The 25,517-nt window shown below is 29.8% G+C and overlaps 1 protein-coding gene across 3 annotated transcripts in view; it reads right to left on the reverse strand.

Moving 5' to 3' along the window:
* The window catches only part of LOC100162552 (filamin-A), a 142,003-nt gene that overhangs the window by 33,770 nt on the left and 82,716 nt on the right, over window positions 1-25,517 (reverse strand). For 2 of the 3 annotated variants that reach the window (XM_008180618.3, XM_008180619.3), the window contains 4 exons: window positions 24,872-25,004; window positions 24,310-24,469; window positions 24,057-24,221; window positions 2,547-2,730 (listed from right to left, as the gene is read on the reverse strand). In XM_008180618.3, the coding sequence (XP_008178840.1) occupies window positions 2,547-2,730; window positions 24,057-24,221; window positions 24,310-24,469; window positions 24,872-25,004 (642 nt within the window). Of the gene's footprint in view, window positions 1-2,546; window positions 2,731-3,662; window positions 4,103-24,056; window positions 24,222-24,309; window positions 24,470-24,871; window positions 25,005-25,517 lie in introns of those variants that run through there. The other variant, XM_008180622.3, reaches the window with a different exon arrangement.

The raw sequence follows: 25,517 nt of genomic DNA on the forward strand, positions 1-25,517 counted from the left end.
ATCTTGACATTTTTTCAAATCGAACCACTAGAAGTACCTTAATTTTTGTCAGTGCGACGGCTATTTCACGTCCATAAATTGGTTTTGAATATTTCGATATAGACATTATATGACTTGTGCATGTTCGTGCGTGCGACCACAAATCAGATAAGAAATAATAATGTATTGTAAATTGATGTGGTCCGTGGGTGATGGTAGGGGAGTATACGCGTGTATACTAATGATCATTTACTACACACACTAAGACGATCAGTAATCGCAGAAACGAAATAATTGCCTAAACACAACTCCTTAAAAATGACACATTTGCAGGGGCCTTAATGTAAAATAAATTGATCATGACAAATTTGAATTTGATTTAAAAAATGTTGCGTGGATAACTATAGGTTAATATAAATATGACAGTGTATTGGCTAAATATTGATACTGTAAAACGGAAAAACAACAAATTAAATAATTTTCGTGTGGCGTGATGATGATATATTATTGTGTAAGACAATATGGCTGTTCTAAAACCACCGTTTTCTAAGGGACTAAATTTAGGCAACTTTTTAAGTGCACGTCGTGTGAATGTGTGTGATTGTTAGTGCGTCTAAAATAAAATAGATACCTATCTAGGTAATCTCACACACACGCATGCGCAAACCAGAGGGAAATTTAAGGGAGGATAATATGGGCAGTCACTTTCTCCCACTAGGGCCTAATCTTGGATTACAACTATGATTAGTTAATTCTTATAAAATTATTCAAATAAAATGCCGGATCCGGATCGTCATCAAAGAATTCATTAAAATTAAGTAAATAATGTATTTATTTAATTCTACCATATGACAAAATTCTTACATGTTACATACTCAAGTTATTGTTTCTTAATACGTTTTGAGTAACATGATTTTATAAACAAATAATATATTATATTATATTATTTTATAGTATAATTAGTTTTTATCTGTACAAAGGACAAAATATATGTTTGTTTTTGTCAAAAAAAAACGGACGGTATCAAATCCCTTTTAAATTTCATATCTATTATACAATTTAATAATCATTTATTTTACTTTTTTAAACTGCTATAACTATATTGTTACGCACTAAACTGAATTAAAATATATTATCTACAAAATATTTTCCACTATAAATAATGTAAGGTTAGACGAAGTGAGTCTTTAGACAAAAAATGCAGGGGTATATCTTTCTATTTAATTAAATGTATAATATTGGAATGTCTAAATTATTATTTTTTTTTTTTAGGCAGACGTCTTATCGTGACCTTGATATATATGGTTTAATAATTAAGGCAGTTGAAGCAAACGCGTTTTTAGTGTAAAAAATTGCATCATAGGGCAACCTCTCACACACCTATTTCGCCTATTTCTCTTTCAAAATATGGAAAATAATAATTATTATTATATAGATATATTGTCACGCCGGAAGATGTGGCCAAATGTCGCTGCTCTGCGTGCAAACGAGAGCTGCTAAATGTTTCACATGCACGAGTTTCCCATCGCGGCTAATAATATAATTTTATACGATTTAATAAATTATGGCAAACACGAGGTTCCGATTCGAAAACGATACGCGATTTCACGTGCCAACTCACGCTATTATGATTTAGTGGGTGTTTCGCTCGAATACAATATATTTGTATGCACATTGTCTGCCGATACAGACGTTGAATTTCGGAAATTTTAAGACATTTCTAAAATATAAGCATAATACCTACCATGTAATTTAAAAATTTGATTTTTAATTTTAAATGCAACCTTAATACTTTTTGGTTCAGTAGTATTATAAAAGTTTGAAATATATTTCATTAGTTTTAACGTTATTTCAAATAGTTACCACTCAATATTTATAGGTATTATAAACCTATATTTAAATTTTATTAGGTAATCAATTGTATTTTTTAATTAATCATAAATTAACAAAACATATTTTAACATATAAACAATTCCTAAAAGATTGTTTTCATGAAGTTTCTTCAAGAGATTTTGGGTACCAAGCTCGAAATTTGCTTTTTAGAACAATTTTCGAGTCTTTTGAACAGATAAAAAAATTGTAGTAGGTAGGTCGAAAGATCCTTGCGATATACCTACATACATACTATTATTAATACTATTATTACCGATAATTTATCTCACTGCGGGTATATTATAAATTATGTTTATTTTTTTCAGGAGAGAAAGATAGGTCACATCACAAGATTAATAGTGCAAGGGGGACTCAGACGGAGGTATAAAATAATATAAAACAAGACAGAAATAAAAATATTTATGTGCGGCGTACGTTGATAAATCGTTACATATTCGCCTCCGCAAGTAGATCTCGAAAACCACGAGAATGCCATTCGTCTCATTTACTTCATTAGCGGTGCTCTTCCATGACTAAGACTCGTATATTGCTCGATTTGCGTCACGACCGAATAAATATAATAGTTAAACAGAAGCTAATCGATGTCTTGTGCGCATTTAAATTTAATATATTAATATTGGCTATTGGTTGCTATTTACGCTAAGATTAGTACCTATTATTAATTCAATTCTTACCTGTCAAATGTCCACCGCACGAAGGTACCGGTATCTTGTCCAATGCCACGGGCCTATACTCGTCGGTGGTGGTGGAGGTGGTCTTGGAGGTAGTGGTGATCGTCTGTTGCGCGTACTCGTCGAAGCGCAGTTGCTCGGCAAAGTCTCTGGGCAACCGTTTTACCCCGACCGTATCTTCGGTGACCTGTCAGTAAACAGGAGGAAAAAAAACACATTTTCAGATTTCAAAACCAATGATCAAAAAAACAAACCACAAGCAGGGATATTATACTTGGACGCTACAGGACAGCGGCGCCTGAGGAGGTTACGATTCGATTTAACAATATTATTATGTAATAAATTATGTTGTCGACTGGAAATAATTACAAGCCCTTTGCATATAGGTACATTTAGAAACCGGAATTAAATGCATTTGCATATTTATGTTGGGTGGTGGGTGCATGAGGGATGGAAGTCAGTCTCATTTCATTGACTACATATTATATCGATAAGTATTTGAAGCGTTAAAGCATATTTTATACACTCTTATAATAAATAAATAAATAAACTGTTTTCTCTTTACAGTGAATACGAGAACTAATATGTCGTTCTACTATTAATTTTAAATTATTGCGGAGAGATTTGCTTTTAGTGCTATCAAAGATACCAGGTTAGACCTGGTATACTTTTATTGTTATCAATGTTTATTACCTAATTTATTATTTGTATTCATTTGGTTCGGATTTTTAATGTGCAATATGCCTACTGCATATTTCATAAGTTTTTGTGCCTATTGTTCCATGATATTTTATCATTTTTACTATGCGCGTACATAATTCCGGTCTCTACTTAATCTAATATTATTCACCCACAATACGATTGCGAAATACAAAAAATAAATAAACATTACAAAAGCTCAAATTTAAGCTCGTGTACGGTTAGTGAGGGCTAACCACACAACTATTGCAAAAATGATATATTATAATAATCCAATATAATATCCGATCTATTTCAATAAAATATTTTGTAGTGTTATCTTATAATATTATTATTTAAGGTTACTTCACCGAGTCATGTGATGGTTTTTCGGAGCACAAAAAAAAACGATGTAATAATTTAAAAATTATTAATATTCACCTCCTAGTGCAGTGACGGCGGTGATGGCAATATTATATGTTATCGGCCGGTGCGGAAAATTCTCAGAAAATTCGGTCTCTGCGGTGTTCAACAATATTATTATTATAATAATATCTTATACAAGTGGACGGTGTACGCGCGGCGGACGGACTCACGACTCGGTGGTTCTTCCGGATGGAGTTACGCGGCGGCGGTGACGGCGTCGTCGTCGGCTGTTTATTAATATTATTATTATTTCGTTTTTTGCTGTGCTGCGACCGGCGAGTGCAGCAGAATAATAATAATATTATAATACGACGACGACGTGCTCGGTTACAGGTTGACGGCGACTGTTATAGGGAGCAGTCGATCGAATAAAAACCAAACCGAAGAAAGGAAGGGAATCAGAGGCGCAAAAAAGAAATAAACGACGAGTAGAAGAAAATACGACGAAATCGGCGAGAAGCTGGACGAGATTTATTTATATAAATAATACTGTACACGGCTCGGAGGAGCTTGCTGGCTGGGAGTACCACCACGAGTCGGCGTTTTATTATATTGTTGTGCGTGTGATATTTTTATAATATTATATTATCGTACATTATCGTGTATATATATATATATATATATATATATATAATGTGACCCATCGAGATGGATACGCCGTCTTATCCGGCGGCGGCGTGGGGGGAGGGCCCGCGGATGGTGTTAATGATCCGGGCTGGGTGGGGACGACCGCGGGGTTGGTGGTTACGCAGTTGCAGCTGGGTTGTAGTGGGTGTCGCGAGATTAAATTATTATTATTATTATTATTGTCGAGGAGGATACGTCGTCGGCGGCGGCCCGTGCAGAACGCCACTGGCAAACGTCCAAACGTTCGCAGTCCGACGAATTATTATTTTTACACATCAAGACGGCTTTAAGTCCGATTCCAGCACAGTTATCCCCGTTATCTCTGTACATATTACGACTTCTGGTGGTCAGAGCCGTGGTTGCTCATGGGGGAGGGGTGCCAGGGGTGTCCCCGGCGTCTTAAATGAACAAACTCCCCACACGTTTATTATGAACTACGATATTATTGTAAAATATATAAGGTCGTGTCTTATGTCCTATTCATTCACCGCCGCCGATCATTCTTAACAATACGACGTTCACACCATTATTATCTTGTTCATAAGGGGTGCAAGTAGGTGGTTAGCATCCTGGTATCTTAAATTAACACCCCTCCGCGCGGTTTCTTTTTTAACTACATTATTATTGTAAGTTTAAAGTTGAGTTTTATAATTATTACGCCCTATTGGCTATTAGTTATTAGTTATTACTACGATAAAATATTTTAAAATTATAAAGTACCTATTATTGCGAGGGATGAGAGAGAATGGTGGAAATTACATTTAAGCCGTTTGTCTTCCCGGGAGTACCCAACTACCATGACCCTAATCACGTGTATTCGTAGGTTATTGGAATATTATTTATTGTTATGTACTCGTATTTAAAGCTACAGCTTTCCCAGCCCTATTCATGTCGATTAGGGATGATTCTTCAATTTGTATTTTAAGGGCTAATGTTTTAGATTTTTAATATTATTCTTTCGATGTGTAAAGAAGAATATAGTTGTAAATTTATAAAAGGAAAATTGTACGCCAGTGCGGATTTACTCATTATATTGCGTTTATGAGATTATATGGTCAGTTTATATTTCTCAGCAACAATATGTTTATGTTCGATGTAATTTCATAAAAAGTTTAAAAACCGAAATTAAAAATATTTGGCAATAACTACGAGCAAGGAGCTGATTTTATAGATTATCGCATATAAATTGGCAGAAATGTAGGAAAGTTGTCTTTGAATTATAAAACGTAATGAGTCCAGCGTAAAGACTTAGAGGGAGTGCTGCCGATAAGCTTTTATATTACATAACATAAAAACGATGGCAGTTTTACACAGAGAGTTTAAGTTTCGTAAACGGCTAAGAGTGTTTTAATCGAGGAGCCATATTATAGTGGCAAAACGTGAAAGGCATTTTTGGCGGACTAGGTCCCACAATAACTCGTCAAAAAATGAATAGAAAATAACAATATAAGTATATCACTATCCCGAACTTGGTGAACTATATATTTAATAATAAAGAAGAGTGTCCGTGTAATCTGTTTAATCCTGTCAGAAGTTTTTTTTTTGGAACTGGGTGGCATATTATTTTCACCGTGCAGAAGTTATGTTCTCAAAGTATTTAATTTTTCATAACATTGCGATCAAACGACGGCTGCAGCAAGATATGTAGACATCAGACAGTAGAGTGGTATCATATGGTATAATAACATATTGTAGGATTTATGCCAAATACTGAACTAGGCACTCACCACTTACTGTAATTTATAAATTGTGTAACAGGAATTATTGGCTGATAAACGACTCGCGTCGATGACGTTTACGCAATGAACAAAACTATTATATTAATATGTAATAGAATTTTAACAGATATTCGGGACTGAGCTCATCAGCGACATATCGTGTCTTGGCACCTTTTAATTTTCCATTAACGTCTTCCGCGTTAAACAAAAATAATTATTATAAAAACATCGTAGAAACAAATTATTTTCACGTAAGGTAAACCAAGCGTAATAGCTGACACACGTTTTTAATTACGGTTTAATATGCCAAGAAAAAATGAACAATTTAAATTGTGTATTTTGTGCAGCGTCTTATTATTATCATCTAAGGTTTATTCAACGAACGCATATGTTTAACAATATAATTCAGAGTACCTATTAAATTAGGAAACTAAGACATGTTTATGTTGTTTATATAATATTAACAGAATAATATTATGTGTTTTTAAAATCAGAAATGTTCATTCCTAGTGGACTAATGTCGGAGTACACAAAACGTTTTAAATTAAGTAGGAAATATATTTTTTATACATGACAATGTTAAGTAACTAGTAAGTACCTACAACGAATGCATAACTAAATCAATAACACTACAGATATTTTATATAGGTATATTATTCAACTCATTAACTACAATACTAACTGTCCAATAAATAATATGTTCAATATACTCTTTAAAAGTTAGAAAAATAGTAGCGAAAAAAATGACGCACGATATTATTACCTATATAAAATAATTTTAAAGACGTAATATACCTCGGTAGCTAATAATATGTCAACACTCAACCGCACCAAAATCAACGGCACAATAAAATTTACAATGAAACTGTGTACCTATAGGTGTGGATCATACTACAGCAAAACCTCTCCTAACGGACACCTCTAAATAGCGGACAAAATTCAATAACCGGGAGTTTCCGGATCACTGTACTGAGGTTTCACTGTTTTATCATTTTTATTTAATCCATACAAACCGCACTATCGCGTAGAACCTCAGAAACAGTAAGTAAACGTGGTAACTTATGAGTCGCGAAGAATTGCATGCTAAAAATTGCACATTATTATTATAGTAACCACAACCCAAATATGATGAAAACATATCTCGGGTGCTATTTTTAGATATTCGTATGCACTGTGGTTCAAATTACAACGAAATAAAATACATTTTGAACCGTTTCTGTGAAATATTCAACACGTGTTTTTTCTCCATAATTCGCGATCGTTTTTTAAATATAGAAATCATAATCGCGATCTGCACGTAATGTTTACGATGGAAAACGTTGGTTGGAACAAACACAGCCATCCTATTGCACGTGTTAATATAATATGTACAACTACATCACAAGTACAGTGATATAAAATCATCGTAAAAATATTAGTCAAAAATCTCAAAATCCGCGTACCTAAGTATCTAGTAAAAAAGTAAACCAGGTTGGTAATTTTATTAATATAATGTATTCTATAGTTATCTAATGTCACCCTACGTAACGTGCTAGTCACATAATTTAATATTGTCATAATAATATAACATCTAACAAATAAATCATATAATGTATAGGTACCCAAATAAAATGTAAATTAAAAAAAATTGATCACAAAAACTAAATTTATAATTTATACTCTATACTGGAATTCAAAATTCCCATAAAAAACCACGTATCTGTGGTTTTTATTTAAAAAAAATATATTGGTACCTATTTTAATATGCGTACAAGATGATTATTTTATCATGAAACACTCATTATTTCAAAAAGTATTTGTTTTTGAAAATATTTTTTTACATAGTTGTTAAAAAAACAACATTATTATTAAAAAAGCAGGTAAGTGGATGTCTCTCTGCTGTACCTACAGTAGGTTACAAGTGGGTCACTGTAGGTATACTGCTGTACTTTCGGTGGTGGATGTTTGTCCATCGTCCATTCGGTCCTCGGACAGGATAGTGTATCTTTACTGTATTCGATTTGAATGTAATGATTGCATTCGATAAAAAACGATTCTGAGCGGACGAGGGAATCTTTTTTATTTAATTTTATTCGTTTCTATGATGATAAATAAAGCGTTATAAGAACAGCTTAAGAACAATTTATATAAATATGTAATTTATATAATTATAATTTATAATTAGAAAATATCATGAAAATGAAAAATAATAAAAAGCTCAAAAGTCGCTCAAATGTTTTGAAAATTTTACCATGTCTAGGTAAGGCTAATATAAGTAAACAACCCAAATTTCAAGTTTTAAAGAATGATTTTAACCGAATTACAACAAAACAAACTCTCAAAATTAAAATGTCTATAAATAGCTCAAAAATGGCTACATTTTCCGAACTTTAAACCGTAAGGAACAAAATCCAAAATACAGCAAAAAATATCTCTTTTCATTTTTCATTTGACGCAATATTTCTGGTAGAAAACGTCGTCCGTAATTATTTAATATTATAAAATCGTGAAATCGTACGTTTTTTCTCCTTTAACCGCTTTTATTTCGAGTAGCGTTTCAAAAATCGAAAAACGACCTCTTTATGTACCAGCTCAAAAACATTACCTTTCAGAAAAGATGCTATACTTGATACTTTTGAGCAAGTTTAGAGGGAGAAAAAGTGTTTACAGAATAAAAAAGAAAAAGAAATAAAAATCATTGTAAAACCAATACATTCCTCGCTCCGCTCAGAATCTAAAAATCATATTTTTAAATATTTTTTAATCTTTATATTTTTTTAAGTTTTTTACTTTTTTGAATGACAGCAATGTTTTAATTTCATATTCCAAAGCAGAATATTTATCTAAGTATTTTGATACATAAAAATTGAATTTAGGACGAGTAGTTTATGAGTTATAACTTATAAGCAGGGCTGTGAATTTAATGCATTTGCATGTTTTTTTTGTTACCCTGTATAATAAAATGGATTCGGCCAAAATTTGTTTTGACTTAATTATAGTTCAAATACCAAATTTTATTTTGCATATTTTTGCATATTTCATGGGTTAGGCCGTTAGGGCATATAAATGCATGTTTTAATAATTTTTTTGTATAAATGCTTTTTTTCGTAATATTTGCATTTTTTCGGTCAATCTGTTCTAAATTGATATTAAAACATTAAATGTATTTGTATAAACTATGACTCTTATAGTTTCATGGAAACTATTCTATTTTTACTCGAGTATTCAACTTGTATTATTGACTTTTGTACTATTGAAGTTGAGATTAAACAGTTCTCAACAAAACCAAAAGATTTCAAAAAATATGTAATATTTCAAAAATATTAACTGGCGAAAAAAATAACGTAGGTTTGGATATATTATCTACCAGAAGATTAAACCAGTAGCGACATGACGTACCTACATATTTCAAGTTTGCCCCAATAATTTCGTCAGACGTAGAACGCTTCTTTTCTTTACATAAAACTTTGTTGACACCAAACAGGAGGTCTTTCGAGTATAAAAATCTAAAGAAATTGTTGATTGTACAATGCTACAATGCAATAACTAGATCTTGTATACTACGAAGATCAAGACTAGTCAAGCCCAAAAAATCATATACTCATATCAGCTATATCAATGTGTAACAATACTAATAATTAAACTAAAACTAGTAAAGAATTATAATGAAAAAAAATTAAAGTAAAAGTTACATTTTTGTGGTTTTTTTGCATATTTTTGAAAATTTAGAGCATATTTTAAGAATTTTTAGAGCATATTTTTATGCATATTTTGTCAGTTTTTAGTGCATATATGCATGCATATTTAATAGGTTTTAAGTGCATTAAATTCATAGCCTGGCTTATAAGTATTTAAAGTTTAAACAATCGGAGTAGTGGACAAACATTTTGCGGGGCAACCTCGTACCTCTCCAATCCACCCATCTAAATTTAAATACTTATAACCCATAAACTACTCGCCCTAAATTCAATTTTTATGAAACAAAATACTTAGAAAAATATTCTGCTTTGAAGTATGCAATTAAAACTCTATGTTGTAATTGTAATAGGACTTACGCCCGTATATTTAAATAAATAAATAAATAAATAAATAAATAAATAAATAAAAAAATAAAAACTTAAAAAATCCTAAGGATAAAAATATTAAAAAATATTTTTTTATAAAAACGTTGTTTTTTTAACAACTTGAAACCATGTGATAAAATATTTTTCAAAACATTAATACTTTTTGAAATAATGAGTGTTTCATGATAAAAGAATCACCCTGTACGTACATATTATATTATAGTACCTATGTATTATGTTACCTTATTCTTCGAAATGTCTACTATTATTCTTCTTTGTCAAACATTTATATATTGATTAACTTAACTCTAAGTAAATATATTCTTATAGGTTCATTTCACAATTTATTATCCGTTATTCCGCTGTAAAAGAATGTAAACAACAAACGATTTTAATTAGCATTAGGTAGGTATACTATTTAAAAGTTAAACGTCCAAAACTAAACTACATAAAATATACAATTGTTTACAATTTACATCATTCTGCATCATGGGAAAATTTAAACATTGATTTAGTGAAGTTTAAATTTATGGAAAAAACATTTTAAATAAAAAATTGCTTTTTTAATTTAAATTGATTTAATATTATTTGGAAGTAAAATTCAAAATATATCTACCTAAATAGGTATTTTAAATTTATGTTTATTTCTTATTTGCGAATTTAAACTCGTATACTATTTTTATCAAAATTACCCCAACGTGACCTAATTATTAATTTGTTAATGAACGGTCTTGTAAAATATGTAACTAAGAAACATTTCGTGGGGACGAAATACCCTCAAAAGGCCGCGCGAAAGGTTGCTAATAATAAAATGCGAATTAAATCAATGATGGCGTTAAAACGTATAAATATGTCGTGCTTTTCGGGCCACCGACTGTTAAATCATTATATTATTATTATTATTATTATAAATGGGAACGCCACGTCGTTCCCGAAACTTTAATCCGTGGTGGATCCAAAAAGTTAAAAACCTTACATGACTACCTACTCGGTGGTAATAATATTCGCCTGACTGTAATATAAAATAAAAAATGAAAACTATTCAAGAGGATATTTCAGACATAATTGTTTCGACGCAACTCGGCAGCCGGCGAAGACGACAGTTCGAATAAATATGATAATTAATTACGTCTGGGTGTCGGAAACTATGGCGGACGACAATAATAATTATTAATAATGATATAAAAGTATATGCACTCGGAACGGCGACGACCACTGTAAATACCGTTTTGTCCGTTTTCGCTCGAGTTTTTCCGACGGCGATTATTTATTCGTCCGGACGGACGTCGAAAAGAAAACGCACGCCCGCGACACCGCGTAATAATAGCGAGCATGACACGGCGATAATCACCACCGGGGTATGTAGGACTTGTACTATAGTGTACATTAGTTCGAAAATATTTACGACGTGGTTTGGGTATTTTGCACGGAATTACAACATTTAAAACAATATCTCATCAGCTCTCAACAGAGCTTTCAAACGTTATAATAACATAATATATTATAAATATAGTGTTATATTTGATAAAAAAAAAAAAAACTATTGAAATTTGTGAACGTAATTAAAACGGAAATCGATAATCAAAAATAATTAAATACCGCAAAACAAAACTTAACGATTAACAAAATATATTATTGAATATCATTAAACAAAACATAACGCAAAACGTAATTTATAGAATATCATTAAACAAAAAATAACGCAAAATGAAATATTTTAAAATCAATTGATTTAAAAAGTCTATTGGTTTCGTAGAAAAATTTATTTAATGGAAACAATCTAAGAATTTATAATATTATACTCCGAATCCGGGCCATTACCTACCATTGCCTAGTTAATAGTTTTAATATTAATAGGTAATAACCCAGACAGCAATTTTTTGTTTAATAATATTTTTATAACATTATAATAACAAATAATATTAGTATAACGTTATTATAATACTCTTATAATATTATCATTACAAAATGCTGTCTGGGAACACTATTTTAAATAACGATAAAAACAAAACTTGTATAACGTTTTGGTTCTAATTAACGATTAACGCAAAACTTGAACAACGTTTTAATTCTAAATCACGATAAACGCACAAATTGTGTAACATTTTAGTTGTAAATAACATAAAACGAAATTTTTTCATTCAAATGCTGCCCTGGTTCTGAACTAAATGTTCTGAAAACAGATTTTGCGTAAAAATCTTTTGTTATTCACGGTGCTTTTGAAAACTACTGGTAATTTTTACTTTTTACCCCTCAGAGTACCAACTAGATTCACTTACATATCATAAAAGATACTGTTGAAGAAAATTTAAGCATTTTTACTGTCCTAAAAGGTGCTGACAGACACAAAAAAAAAAAAAACACACATCATTGTAAAATTAATATAACATTCATCACTTGGTGCCACCATTGGGTGACTTCCCCCTCCCACTTATCAACTCACTTTCCATTTACTTATTGTATTATACATAATTACAGATTGTAAATATACATATTTGTTCAATAAAAAAAAAATAAAACATTCATCGCTCAATTCAGAATCTAAAATAAAATTTCAAATTTTTGTAAAGGTGGGTAATTTCAGGAAACGTAACTTGGAGAGGCATTTCGCAGAATGTCAGTGAATAGCGAATAAATTTACAATATAGTATAAGGTACCTCTAATATACATTATGTTAACTGGCATAATATTTCAGTTGGGTATTCAAAGTGTTTCATTAAAGTATGACACCTAATAGTTGTTAAATTATAAGTAAAAAATCAAGCAAACCGTGATTTTATTTTAATCAACATAAATACCTATTTAATAAATAATAATACAAATAAAACAAACAATATTGATCAGGTACTCGTAATAATTGTATGCAACACAGCGATTATTGCAAGCCTGCTAAGACTCTTGTGCAGAAGTTCCAAAATATTCACGACGGGGTTTTTGTATTTTGCAGGGAACAATAATATTATATGAAACAATATCCTATTAGTTTTAAATTAATATTTGAAAATAGCTATTTTAACGGCTCAAATGATGGTTCATCACAATTATAATGAACCGGTTGAATCATCGGAACAATAATCAGTGATTGTTATTTTTAACAAATTACTATAAGATCGTCGGGTTTAATACACTAAAAAATTATTTAAAAGTATGTATAATTTTTTAAGATTGGGAAAATACTGGAAACTTAACTTGGTTAAGCAGGTCCCGCAAAATAGCAGGGAATATCGAACAAAATTAAAAGAATCAATAATTATTATTATATTCATTAGGATATTAGGTATCATTATATTATGTTTATCAATTATATATATCAATTAAGTATTTTTACAAATTTGCGTTGATCAAATACATTTCATACATAATTTAATTATAAATGAAAAACAAATTAAATTGTAATTTTCTTCAATTATATCTAAAACTAATAATAAAAAATAACATTAAAAACGTGCCTTCGTTGTTCGTGCACAGAGCATTTACATTGGAATGTCATAAACGTTCATGATAAAATAACCTAAATTATTTAATTTAAATAAAATAATAATCAACCATGATATGCTGGATATTATGTTAGTATTTCACAAAAATATTTTTTTTGGTGTTTGGTAATAACTAATAATTATTATAGTAGCAATTTTGTGGGTAGACATTATTGTCGACAAAGCTTACTGTTTTATTTAATTTTGTTAGATCTATTACTACATCAAATCAAAATACGCAGTGGTGAAATTAAATACTGTAACATTCGTTACACCCTATATATATATTATACACTAAACACACACTATTCGATTGACTAATACAAAATATTATACACACCCACCACTTTTCGACCCGTCCAAATTATTAATTATTATTAAAATGGCACACAGCAGACCATTATGGAAGAATGGAAGATACAATTTTAATATGTGAGTTTAAAATATTAAATTCAAACGTGACATAAATTAAAGTATGGAATTCAATCAGTGGTTAAAACTAATACCTACATCGTATCATTATAAGGTACGTAAGGTAAACTAATTTATGTTTTGTAGGTACAGAATTGTTCATCTATCAAAACTCTAGTTGGTATATTTTTCGAATTTGATTTAATTTTGTTTTAGTGCATGAAAGTCCTATATCTACGAATATTTAATATATAATATACTGTAATAATAAAATTATATTATTATATAAAAATGGAACACGCAAAAATAATTTTAAAAAAATATACAATTTACAATCGGACAATATAGTAAAATACCTACGATATTTTTAGTCTCCACACCACTATACATAAGCGAAACAAAAGTTAGTCATAATCAGTCAACACAGTACTGAAGAAATATAAAGATATATATATATACCACCTCAAACTGACCTGATCATGTGTCGTTCGGAGAGTAAATGTGTTCGTTTTAAATATGTTTTCCAGGCGTATACGTCAAGTTACGGATGAGCACTTGACATTTCTCATCGAGACCACACATTACATCATTTTATAATTTTTGTTATTGAGTAGATTCTACGAATAGGTAGATAAGTGGAGAAAAATAAATTTAATTGTGCGTTATACAAACTCGCATTTCAAGGGGTTTATACTTTGTACATATTTTAGTGAAATTTTGCGAAAAATTAAATTTTAATTCCTTAATATACTTAAAACTTACTGTAGGTAACTAAACAAGTGGTTTAGCCATTTCAGTGCTATAATAGTGGCTGCTTGTAAGCACGAGATAATAATATAGATAACTCGCGAAAAATAACCACTCGGTTGCATACTAGCTATGCCTGTATAATAGTTAGGTGGAGTCATTGATGAAAAATCTAATTTTTACACGATACGTATCAGAAACCAATATTATTTTCTGTGTCCAAATTTATATATTTTTTTAAACATAAGAATAACGAATTGTAAAACAATAATAACTGATTTATGCATATCAAAAATATAATATTTAAATGAACACAGAAAATAATATTGGCTTCTGAAGGTAGAGATTAAATTTGGTTTCTTAACTGAGACTAGATATTTTATATTAAAATGACGGACTGAATTTTTTTTCTTGTAAAACCATTTTCATAAACATTGAATGGTATATAGCGTCCTTTTTTAAGTCTTAAATATTATAATCATAGATTTCAAAAAGTCTATTTTTTCGTAAGCAAATTTTGAAAATCTTTACGTTTGACTATTAGGTATATACTGTAGAAAATATTGTCAAATGTCAATTAAGTAAGTATATTGTTTAAGTATTTAATAATAATACTCTATAGGTAAACCTACGGTTTTGTTTTAAAACACAAGTCAATCGCCGCCAATGACAACATTATAATATTGTGTGTCAAGTTTATAAAATAATATTAATCAATTTTTATGTAAGCACCCAAGCTGTTTTGTAAAGTTAATTTCTTTATAAAATATTTTTACGGTGTTAACGAAAATATCGTAAAAATGTATTTATAAAAAACGGGTAAGATAGATATCGCTCTGCTGTATAGTAGGTTACAAATGGATCAATGTATAATGGGTTGTATTAAACTTGAATTCAATGATATAATATTATCATTATATAAGAAAAACATTTCTGAGCGAAGACGATTTGTAAATCTGGATTTTTTATATTGTTATTATTTATTATAGCCTGTATGTTGAATTAATATTATAATATTATTATTTCTTATTCGTTGCTATGGTGATAAACAAAGAAATTAAAATTCTATTATTAGAGGTTTTTTGTAATTTATCAGTAGTTTTTGCCGTGGCATTAAATAACTATTGAGAAAATGACCTCTCTAAAGTATCATCTTGATCAAATTTGCTAAAAGATAAGGTAAGTACTATACGTTGAAATCAAATAACTCCTTCTGGTAGAACTTTTGTATACAGGATATAAAAAAAAATAAAAATAAATAAACACCATTGTAAATCCACTAGCTTTCTCGCTCGGCTCAGAATCTAAAAATATCATTAAGTATGATTTGTGTGCTACTTTACTACATAATAATATTATACTCAAACTGTTTGTCGTGTTTTTCCTTTTAAGACAGAGTGTAAATATTTACCAGTGGTCTTCATGGATTCACAAACAGTTTTGCAATAGGAAAAATCCTAAAATCTAAAATCGTTCGCAAACTGCGGTTTTATTGAAAAAAAAATGTGAAAGCGTTTGTGTTGAGTTGAAAAAAAAATGGGTAATGCTTACAATGACTAAACTTTATTAACTATGTTTAATAATATTATCATATCGTACATGTTGATTTTCAACAATAATTATTATTACCTATACCAGACGATGATATTATGGGTAAAAGAAAATATAATAATATATAATTTATACATGCACATAAATCGATGTTAATAATATTATTATTGTAACAAATGTATGGTGCTGCGTGCTCCGATTATTAATACCTAATGATATATAATAATAAAAAGTAATAATAATAATAATAATGATAATAATAATAATAATATAATATTAATATGAATACAACACCCTCCACACGAAGTGATCCAATATTATCGTTGACTCTCCGACTACGTTATTATAATATATTATATTTTGTACGATATAATAATGAACAATATTATTATATGATTATGATTATTATTTTTTTATTTTTGAAAATATATAAATGTTTCGTTTGTTCATGGTGTTACCGTAAATTTGTAAAACCCGTCTTTGACTGGCTGACCGCCAAACTTCATCGTCAACGTGTAGTCCCCGGGCTCTTTTACCGAATAGTTGACCACGTAAGTGCCATCGTTTTTCGGCACAACTTCTGTGTTTACGAAGAAACTGAAATAACACAGACGCACGCACACACGACGTCACTTAAATATATACTTCGTGAAATGATTAGCAACCACACAATATAATGATATAACTACATAGAGTCGTGACCAGTGGCAGATCTGAGGGGGGTAGATGGGTCTGGGCCTCCCCGTGGCCCATTTGCTGTGCTATATTATGTAATACTAAATATAGTCGTCACATAAAACATGTGAGCAAAAATAATTATACAAATACTTTTAAACTTGTATTACTTATAAGTATAAGTACACTTATTGTATATTATAATATACAATTCATCTAAGCTAATAAGTAATAACTAATAAGATTGTTTTTTCTAAAAATAATTCCTCATCCGCCACTGGTCGAGGTGTTTTAGGTATGTTTGTATACATTTGGATTATGTATGATATCGAATGGGAGAAGTACCTATGTGGTATAATATTGTATCGACGCGATAACAATAGTCAATAATTAATTATTGTTGTTTTTATTATTAATTCAAGGATCGGAACTTAAGGCATATTTGTTTGGAAAGTGCGTAGGTAGGTACTGATATTCTGGTTTGATATTATTCGTCATATTTTATTTCACAATAGTATACCTATCTGCCTTCCCTTATTTCTAATTAAGTAAACATTTCTATCGCATAATTTCAGATATTTCGAAATTTTTGTAAACTTTCTGATATTAGGTTTAAGATTATACGTAATTGTATATTTTATCGATTTAACAAGAAAAACAAATTTGCATACAAAAAAATAGTCGAATATCAAAAACAATTATAAAACTGCCAAAGTATTATTTTAGTATTATGATATTGTTTGGAATGTGAGTTCATCAAAATGTATTTGATTTATTGCAAAGAAATCATATGTGAAAATTATGATGTACACAGGATTTTACAATAAGGAGGGAGAGGGGCTTGAAAATTAGTTACAATTTTATTTTTATTTTGTCCAGTTTAATAATTTCAGACGTTTATTTGAGGTATTTTAAAATGTTTGAAACTCTCAAATTTTCTGGTAGGAAAAATGCTCTGATCATGAACTTCAATGCCCGATGTATGTTTTTGGAAGCAAATTGTACTTTTAGAGGTCGAAATTGAAAATGTTCAGTGCTTTTTAAAATAATTGGAGAAAAAATAATGAAAATTTATTAAAATTGTTTGGTAACCAGCTTGGTTATACCATCCTCACATAGATTGTATTTGATTAATTTAAATTTTTTTTCTATAAATGTCAATAAAAATTATTTACCCGGTAAAAAAGCTTAAAGGAGAATTTAGGAAAATTGGTGTGCAAATACAATGTTTTTTCAAAAATGAATTTATTCTGGTAAGACGTATATGAAATTTGCGTCTTGCTTACTATAGTTGACGGTTGAAACTTGATAAATATTTATTTTTTTTTAAGTAATAATAATACGCGCAATGGGGGGGGGGGGGACATCAGCACTGTGGACGCCACTGCTCATAATACATGTACTTCCGAAAACTCGATAAGTGACCTTTCACCCCAGAGTCCAGACAGCAATTTTTCGTTTAAAAATATTATTATAACATTATAATCACGAATAATATTAGTATAAAGTTATTATAATATTATCATTAAAAAAATGCTGTCTGGGATAGTGACTGGCACGTGTCAATATTAATCAGCTTTACCGTTCTGTACTTAGTTTCGTAGGAAGACAATAAGATGTTTGACGAAAGTATACACGAAAAATAAGAAATTAATACACATAGGTAGGTATCTACGTCCTACATGCACATTAAATACATTTTTTCAGCTAGGTATTTATTAATTATTTAGTTTTTGGTTTTTAAACTTAAGTTTAGAATTAGCCAATTTAAATTTAAAAAATAGACACCAAAATCTAATATTTAACAAATTATTTTTAAAATGAATATGAAACTATATAGTTTATTGAGCTGTATTAAAATCGGTACGTTTATAAACCAGACATTTAGCACGGTCACAAAGTGAGCTTTCCTAACTTGTTAGTTGTTTGGTGACCCGTGATTTAGTCCTGTAAATAATTCCCGGTGACAAATGATCCTCCAACAGTATTTGATCTGATGCAAAAATATCCTGTATACCAAAAATATCCGATAAAAAATTTTTCTCCGTTCAGTTTTTCAGAGTTCAAAAAATAAATTGCAGCATAATACGATATTGATATTTTTATTGATAATGATATTTCAGTACTTTTTAGCACTTAAAGTTCCGAGCCTTGAATTTATTATTAACGTGTGTTGATGACCATAAACATATTAAGGAATAGACTATGTATTCCCCATGGAGTGAAAGAAACAGACTATAACACTTACCCCGAATGAGGAAGAAATAATAAAATTATTTTATTTTCCATAGCCGATAAATTTATTTTAACTGATAAGACTAATAAATAAAAATTCAAATTTGATTTGACGCTTGTATCTTATAAGTCTTGCAAATCGCATTTGTTTTTGTAGTATAACAATTGTTTATAATATTTATTGCCGACAGAACAATAGCTATCCTAGGACTATCCTATAGGATAGTAAAAAAATGTGAAAAAATGTAGCATTCGAGAATGTCCTACAGTTCCTTCAAAAACTACAACAATGCATATAGGTGAGTTACTTCATAATTATAATAAACTAAAAACTATAAACCCAAAACTCATTATACCAATCTAAATATTTTAAAATTGCAAAAAATTCAAAATTCAAAACTTGTAATTGCTATGAATTATGATAGCACTACCTACCTATATCATAAATTAGAATACCTAATTCCCTTGCAGAAATAAATGATCGATACTTTTTCTTCCATGTTCGGAGTAAGTTGTAGTCTATCTCTCTTACTCAGTGATCAAACCGGTTTTCTCCCTAATTCTTAATATGTCTATGCTATTTGTACACGTTGATGTGTCGAGACTTACTGCCCGTCCACCGGTCTTATCCGGCACGTCAAGTTCCCGTCGCCGCAGTTCCTGGCGTTCACGACGATGCTGTGGTTTTTACCCGTCAGTATTCGGTTCTCTACGTTCCCCGTGATACGACAATTGTCCGCCTTCGGACGGTTACACGGAAAATAAAAACAAATATAAACAAAATTAAATGAAATGAGAACGACGACAACTACACCGTCGTCATAATATTATACTATTATGTTCCGGGTAAAAAAAACTCCAAAAAAATAAATAAATATCTCGAGTAAAAAATATATACCCCCGTGGTATACGGGGTGAAACCGAAAGACCTGACAAATTAATTAACTTTTGTTTTAATCAATATTTAAATATTTCTTTTTTTAATAATTTTAAAACACATGTGCAACAAACACAGTATAATATATATATTTTTTAATATCAACAATTTAAAATTTAAATTTAATTACCCTACATTTTTTTCATAAATTTAAAAATATTCAATTTGTATATCTAATTTTTAGACAAATTTTTATGGTAAAAACGTTTATTTAAGTCAAGTAGTTTTTTATTTTTAATATCGATATTTATATGGAGTAAACCAATTTGAAACGTAATAATTTTTTCAAAATATTAATTTTGGGAATTTCCTGACATGAATGAATATTTTATAGGAATATCACTGGGAATATTTCTTAAATTATTCCTTATCCATATAATTTTCATATTTTTTTGCAGGTCGTTATGTTCCATATTCGGATTAGATAAGTATTTTTTTTATCTAGATAAAGATAAAGATAATGCAACTCAAATGTATCTAGATAGATATAAAAGATAACTTAACTCATATTTATCTAGATAAATATAAAGCTAAATACTTTTTTATCTAGATAAAAAAAAGATACAATTTTTTTTTTAATGGGTTTTAAATTTAGGTATATTTTAGTTGGGCACTAGGAACATAATAATAATAATGATGATATAAATAAAAATAATTACATTATTTATAAACCATAAACTTGGTTTGAAAATCCGTTTAAATATTTAAAATGCGTTTGACAATTTCGTGATTTTTATCAATAAAAAATGTATTTAGATGAATTTATTTAGATTAGTAAAAAATTATCTTAGATGAACGTTTAGATACCTTGTAACTATTTATCTAGATAAGATAAAAGATGAACAAATAATTATCTAGATAAGTCCGAACACTGGTTCTATTACACCTTATGAAGAAAAAATGGCCGGAAGTTATTGTTGCACTTAGGTAGGTAATATAACAGTGCACCTATAATTGAAGCTGATCATGTGCAGCAATAGCATTTGCGGAAATGTAAAAACACTAATTAAAAAATAAAAACACAAGTGTCGCTTGAAATTATATTGCAACAACTAAGAGCGACTAGAGAGAGCAGTCGGTAAGTAGCTATTGTATCTTAATTGATAAGGCTTTGGGTATTATTTTAATTAAAAAACACATCGTCCCCAAATTATATGATGTACGAACCTATTATTTTATCGATAAAATCGTAGGTTGGTGTATAGTATATTGGTACTGCACTATAATATTACTGTTGGACATTCATTTAAACTATTTTCAATAGATATTATTGAATAATATTTTATAAGTTATAACCTTAGGGTTCAGAAGTTCATGCATTTCTATATTTTTACTTGGTTGTCCGAGTTCAAAAATAAAATAAAATGTTGCATGTTTTTGAATAAAATTGTATTTTCCTGGATCATAAAGAATTTTTTGAAAATTGTACTGCGGTAGTATAGTATTATATATTGTGGGATAATTGATTTATATCGGGTATGTTAAAAAAAAATGTCTGCATGTAAAATTTAAAATAAGTTATACAACTATGGTGGACCTGTGCATCCCAAATCTCTCCGAAAACTTAGGTCTAAGTCCAAATGTCAAGTAGCCCCTCTGATCATGGTTTATTTATAAATTATCGATAATGTATACCATATTCCTAATGAGCATTTAGATTGAATTAATAATAAGAGATGACTTGCTAATAATCTTTAATAATAAAAATAAAGTGGTGGATATTTAAATTTTTATTATAAAATTATATTCTTATATAATAATTAGAATATAATATTATATAAAATGTTTTAATTTTTAACGTTATCATTTTGAAAATGTTTTGAGGACTTTTTTCAACTGAAAAGAAAGAAGATTTCTTCTTACCAAAGAGATATTGTTATGATAATATCATATTTGAGATATTTTTTTGGAGTTAATTTTACCGGTCACCTCTGTCATATCAGTCTATTTTATAACATAATAGTTCGATTATTATGCTATGAAATAGGATAATGAGTTCAGAGGAAACTGAATAGGAAACCGATGAAAAGTCTAATTAAAAATTTTAATATGCACAACACTCGTCTGGACGTATTGTCCACAACAATCGACAACACACAACTCGAAGCGTTTAGTTTTTTTTTTTTAGTGAGATAGTTTTAATCGCTATTTTTTCGAAAAAACTTCAACTGCCAAAATAATATAAGATTACATAGGTATATAAGACGAGTAATAAACAAAATACCGATCGTAAATTTGTTTGTTATATTATATTATTATAATATCTGTCGTCGATGAACTGAGATCAATCGAATTCAAAACATTAGTAAAAATAAAACCAAGTTTAGATACCTACAACAAACATTTTAACAAATCAAATCAAACAAGCGGAACGAAGCGTAAACGAAAACGTAGGTACGTTGCATAATAAATAGTGTATGATAATATGATATTATTATACTGATTAGGAAGGTAATATTATACCAATCTAATATTGGTATACACCACTTGTTAATAATTCTAGATATTTCATGGTATAATATTATGATGTATATGTACGGCTACTGGTATAATATTGGGTACAACACTCATGTCTTATAACAATAATACGACGGAAACACTACGCGTACTTTTATAACGTATCGAATTCTGAATGAAACGTTTCGGTCGGCGTTAGCTTTCAGTTATAAACTGTTTGGTATTTCCAAAATTTTCCAAGTGATGGACACTATTATGTTGAGACTCAAATCGTCCGTTTTTTCTCGCCGCATTCTTAATAACAGGTATACTCGCCGGTGTCCGTCTTCCAACAATACCGAACAAATCAAATGCGTTCTATTATCCGTGGTATTTTAATTTTAATATTAGTTATTTATTCTTCGGTTAACGTAATATTCCTTTTTATGTGATAAATAGATAAATTCTTGCGTCCAAAACATGCCTGCGACACTGAATAATTAAACCCGTTATGAAGATATTTTTAATAGTATTCGCGGTGTTTACTCTTCATATTATACTTAATTTCATAATGTCATTATTATAAACTGTTATTTATAATTATTATGAACTCCTCCCAAAATGTTTAGAATAATATTTAACGTCGTGTGTGAAAACGTCAATGGACAATATTACGATGGATCACCTACGTGTGAGTGTCAAACTAACTTTATAACATAACTCGTCATAAACGATACAACCGACATCAGTTGTTTTTTTAGTACGAAAATAAGACAACGTACTTACTTAACAATAATATTAAATTGTTACAAAACGCCATTCTAAAAATTTCTAGTTTGTAATTATATCGACTACACTTGAGTCGAATGGAAAATTTGTTAGTATAAAGCGCACTTATAATAATATTATAATAGTAACGTGATATAAGCAGTGATATTCCCATTAAATTTGTAAAAGGTTAACAATTTTAATGAAAAAGTTTAGGGTCCTACATTATGTCCCAGACTACCTTGGTATAATAAGTGTAGTCTGGAGGACTGTTGATTATAACAAATACATTTTCATTTTCATTACTTTTTACGTTTTCAATAAGGACACCAAACGCCTAACACTATAAAAATAATAACTATTTTTATTTCACAAATTCTATGAGACTTAAATTCCATTTATGATTTAAAAAAAAAAAGTCTTGAGATTATAATCTGGAGTACCTATAGCCAATGGGAACGCCACTGCATATATTATAATATACAACAATAATGCACGCGTGTGCTCATAGTTAAATACGATGTATTATTATTATATAAAGCGTATAAAATAGGCGGAAATCCATTACAATTTCAGGGGGGGGGGAGATTTAACAAGTAACATTTTTAACATAAATATGAGCTGTAGGAGCTTTGACTCTTCACAACTCATAAATTGTCTGTTTTTTTTTAGGGGAGGCTGATGGGATATTTGGGGCGATTAGCCCCCTGATTTCCGCATATAAGCGTAAGCCGTTCAAGCGTTAGAATTTTACAATAACAATCGTGCATCATAGTGAACTTACATTTCCAGTGGAGTACGCCTGTACTTGAATCGGAGATTGCGGTAATGGTTTGCCGTCATATAGTGCTTCGATCGTGTACCGACCGCAGTCATCCGGAGTATACTTGATTTTATATATATTGTCCTTCTTTTCGATGTCCACCTGCCTGGGAAAACCATCCGGTCCCTGCAGTAGAGAGTACGGTGTCATCATCATATTTTTACAACATCTCATAAGAATGTCTGAGAACATAGTATTTCCCAATATAGGTTACCATAATTCTCAAGTCCAATTTTCCGGAACCAGCATCAGTAGCGTCCACGACGAAATACGTGGGAACAGAAGCCTTGATACCTCGAGAGTCGGAAACGCCGGGGCCTTCGATCTTGATTTTATCCAATTCGAACTTAGGTCGAACTCTGAACTTGAAAGGACTGAATAAAAAAAAAGAAAAGAAAAAAAAACGATCATCTGTCATAAAATGGTCTTGTGCATATTTGGTTGTTTATATAATATTAATATACATAATTTATAATTTACAAAAAAATCACATTTTTACATTATCAGTTAATTGTTATTATAATCCGGTGACACATCACATTTCCAATACGTCCAGTGTTCACTTGAAATCATAATTTTTACTACGAGGCAGCTGTGAATTCATTATTAACAATTTCTAGAATACTGAATTTTATTTTATTTGTCTATAAATTATTAAAGTTGTGTTGTAACGCTCGGAATATAAGTAGAGATAAATATATGGCTTTATAGCATTAAATTAAATATTATTTATATCTAAAATTTAGGTTTTTTAATATTTATAGCTTCATATTTACCTATTCGGTACATGATGTCCGTTGTACAATACGTTGGCCACAAGTTCAGCGCCTTCTGGATTAGGAGTGTAGGTAACATCATAGGTACCGTCTTCATTGTCTCGAATAATTGGTTGTTTGGATTGTAACACACCTGATGAATAAATAGGATATTATACATATATTATTACATGATGACGTGAAAAAAATACTAATATGACACTAAAATGTAAGTTAAGCTGATACAGGTTTAACAGATAGTTCAAAATATACATAAACTAAATAGGTACATAGGTACACTGGTAAAATTTCATAAGAATGTGATAATATGTAGGTATAGTTAGTGGATAGTACCACTACCACGCGGTTGGGAGGGAATGGAGAGTACAATTAATCCCGAAAATTTGGATAGTACAATTTACAATTTACAATTTCTTGATTATGGAAGTATTATGTAATAAGATATTAATGGAATCAGCAACGGAGGCGTAAGAAAAAACTCTAATAAGATTCAAGTTCGAGTTCAGACACTGCAAGACCAAAATTAAGTTTGTCTTATCACTAATAATAATAATGAAATCAGATTTATAAATTGGTTAAGGCCCCTACAAACCCTATTATTTTTTCATCAAAACGACCTTAGCGACTGACAAAAATTAAAGTATTT

This window comes from Acyrthosiphon pisum, chromosome X (genome assembly GCF_005508785.2).
Source record: "Acyrthosiphon pisum isolate AL4f chromosome X, pea_aphid_22Mar2018_4r6ur, whole genome shotgun sequence".
In the NCBI taxonomy this organism is placed as follows: domain Eukaryota; kingdom Metazoa; phylum Arthropoda; class Insecta; order Hemiptera; family Aphididae; genus Acyrthosiphon; species Acyrthosiphon pisum.